Raw genomic sequence first — 2,107 nt, forward strand, 5'->3', positions numbered from 1 at the left:
AAATGCTGGTGCTTTCTCTCAACAACAGAGTTTGTTGAGGTCTTTGCACACAAGAATGATAATGCATAATCCCAAGTTCATTGAACAAGTCTTTGAACTGTAATTCTTTGGCATTATCAGACCTCATACCCTTAATGGTCTTACCAAACTGATTTTGAACAAGAGTAATGAATTGGGGTATAGCATGCTGAGCATCAGACTTTTGTTTGATGAGCTTGATCCATGTATATCTGGAACAATCATCAACAATGGTAATGAAGTACTTATACCCTTCAATGGTACAAGTATTATAAGGGCCCCAAATGTCAACATGAATAAGATCAAAGCACTTTTCAGCAATATTATGATTTGAAATGAAAGGAAGTTTCTTTTGTTTGGCATAATGACAAATAGAGCAATGAAACAAAGAATTAGAATCAACATGAAATTTCAAAGCTTTATTCAATGGATGAGTTTTTACACAAGATGGATGGCCCAATCTATAGTGCCAAACGGTTTCATTAGACATCTTAGAATCTGAAAAGGATGGAGAAACAAAAACAAGATTTTTATTACAGCTTTGATCACAATTCAAGTAGTATAGATTGTCAAGTTTTCTACCCATCCCAATCACCTTAGTCTTGGAAGTGTCCTGAATGACACAATCATCATCAGAAAACAAGAAAGTGCAATTAGTTGTGGCTGTTAATGAATTGACAGACAACAAATTACACTTAAAGGTAGGCACATATAGAACATTTTCAAGAATAAGTTCAGGACTCAAGTGAACTGTTCCTATGCAAGAAATCTCTGCATGCAATCCATTAGGCATCAAAACAATTTTTAATTTGGTATTGATAGTGGTATTTTTGAACAAATGAAAATCATAACACACATGATGTGTTGATCCTGTGTCAACTATCCAATAAGAGCTATGAGTAGAGTTTTTCATACCAGAAAAGTGGGAGACAACAGGCTAATCTTCAGAGGCATTTTGAGTGTTGTTCTCAGTGGCCTTTTGAGCAAGAATAGCCATCAACTTTTGGCACTGGACACTCGACAAACTAGAGATAAGATCTCTTTCCATTGAAGGCTCCTCAGTCTTTCCTTCATCAGCACCTGAAAAGTTAACTCCTGCTGGTTTTCCAGCATTTCCTTTTGCATCACGATTAGGAAATTTTCCATGGTACTTATGTACAGGAGGATATCCATTCAGCTTGTAGCATCTCTCAATCGAGTGACCATTCATTCCAAAATGAGTACAATTGTACTTAGATCTGAAAGGTTGAACAACTCCAACAAACTGTCCATTACTTCCTGATGCTCCTTTATCTGACTCAGTGGAATTGCTGAATCCACTAGTCAAATTTCTCTGTCTTTCTTCTTGTATAACAGCAGCATACGCCTTGTTAACGCTTGGAAGAGGATCACGCATTAGAATCTGTGACCTAACCAGACTGTATGAATCATTTAATCCAACCAGAAATTCAAGTAATATGTCCTCTTCTTGATACTCTTGTATCACCTTCATTGCGCCACAAGAACAAACAGGTGGTGGACGAAACTCTCTTATCTGATCCCAAAGAGATTTCAAGTGAGTATAATACGTCGTAACAGTATTGGATCCTTGAGTAAGACTTTGCATCGTCTTCTTGGCTTCAAAGATGCGAGGAGCGTTCTTCTCATTGAATCGTTCGTGCAGCTCAGCCCAAATTTCTGCTGCATTATCATGATACATGATACTGTCAGCGATCTCATCAGAAAATCGCGTGCAAGATCCATGAAATCACGGTGCTATTGCATCGACACCAGCTAGCGTAGTCATCGTGATCTTCATCAGGCTGTGGTAACCTTCCATTGACGAACTTAAATTTGTTCCTAGCAACCAAGGCAATCAGCATCGATCTTCTCTAGGTGCTATAATTCTCACTGCCTTTGAGAATTTTAGGAACAAGAACAGCACCTGGATTATCTCCATTCGAAAGGAAGTAGGGATTCAACAAATCATTAGCAGTTGTTAATCTCGAATTTTCTCTAAGAACTGAGAACATATTCGAGTTAAGAGAGTTGTCTTCAGCTTCACGATTCGCTCGAGTATGGACTCCATTGCCACGACCTTGAGCTCCAC

General features: G+C 38.3%; 1 protein-coding gene across 1 annotated transcript; it reads right to left on the bottom strand.

Moving 5' to 3' along the window:
• Positions 1–955: 955 nt before the first annotated feature.
• LOC133039353 (uncharacterized) lies at positions 956–1,717 on the bottom strand. The gene has a single exon (XM_061118227.1). The coding sequence runs from the start codon at positions 1,715–1,717 to the stop codon at positions 956–958; it is 762 nt and encodes a 253-aa protein (XP_060974210.1).
• Positions 1,718–2,107: the final 390 nt, after the last annotated feature.

The sequence above is a fragment of the Cannabis sativa genome, chromosome 6 (genome assembly GCF_029168945.1).
Source record: "Cannabis sativa cultivar Pink pepper isolate KNU-18-1 chromosome 6, ASM2916894v1, whole genome shotgun sequence".
In the NCBI taxonomy this organism is placed as follows: domain Eukaryota; kingdom Viridiplantae; phylum Streptophyta; class Magnoliopsida; order Rosales; family Cannabaceae; genus Cannabis; species Cannabis sativa.

Coding starts and splice junctions, on each gene's coding strand:
- LOC133039353 (XM_061118227.1), bottom strand. CDS start 1,717: ATGTATCATGATAATGCAGCAGAAATTTGGGCTGAGCTGCACGAACGA.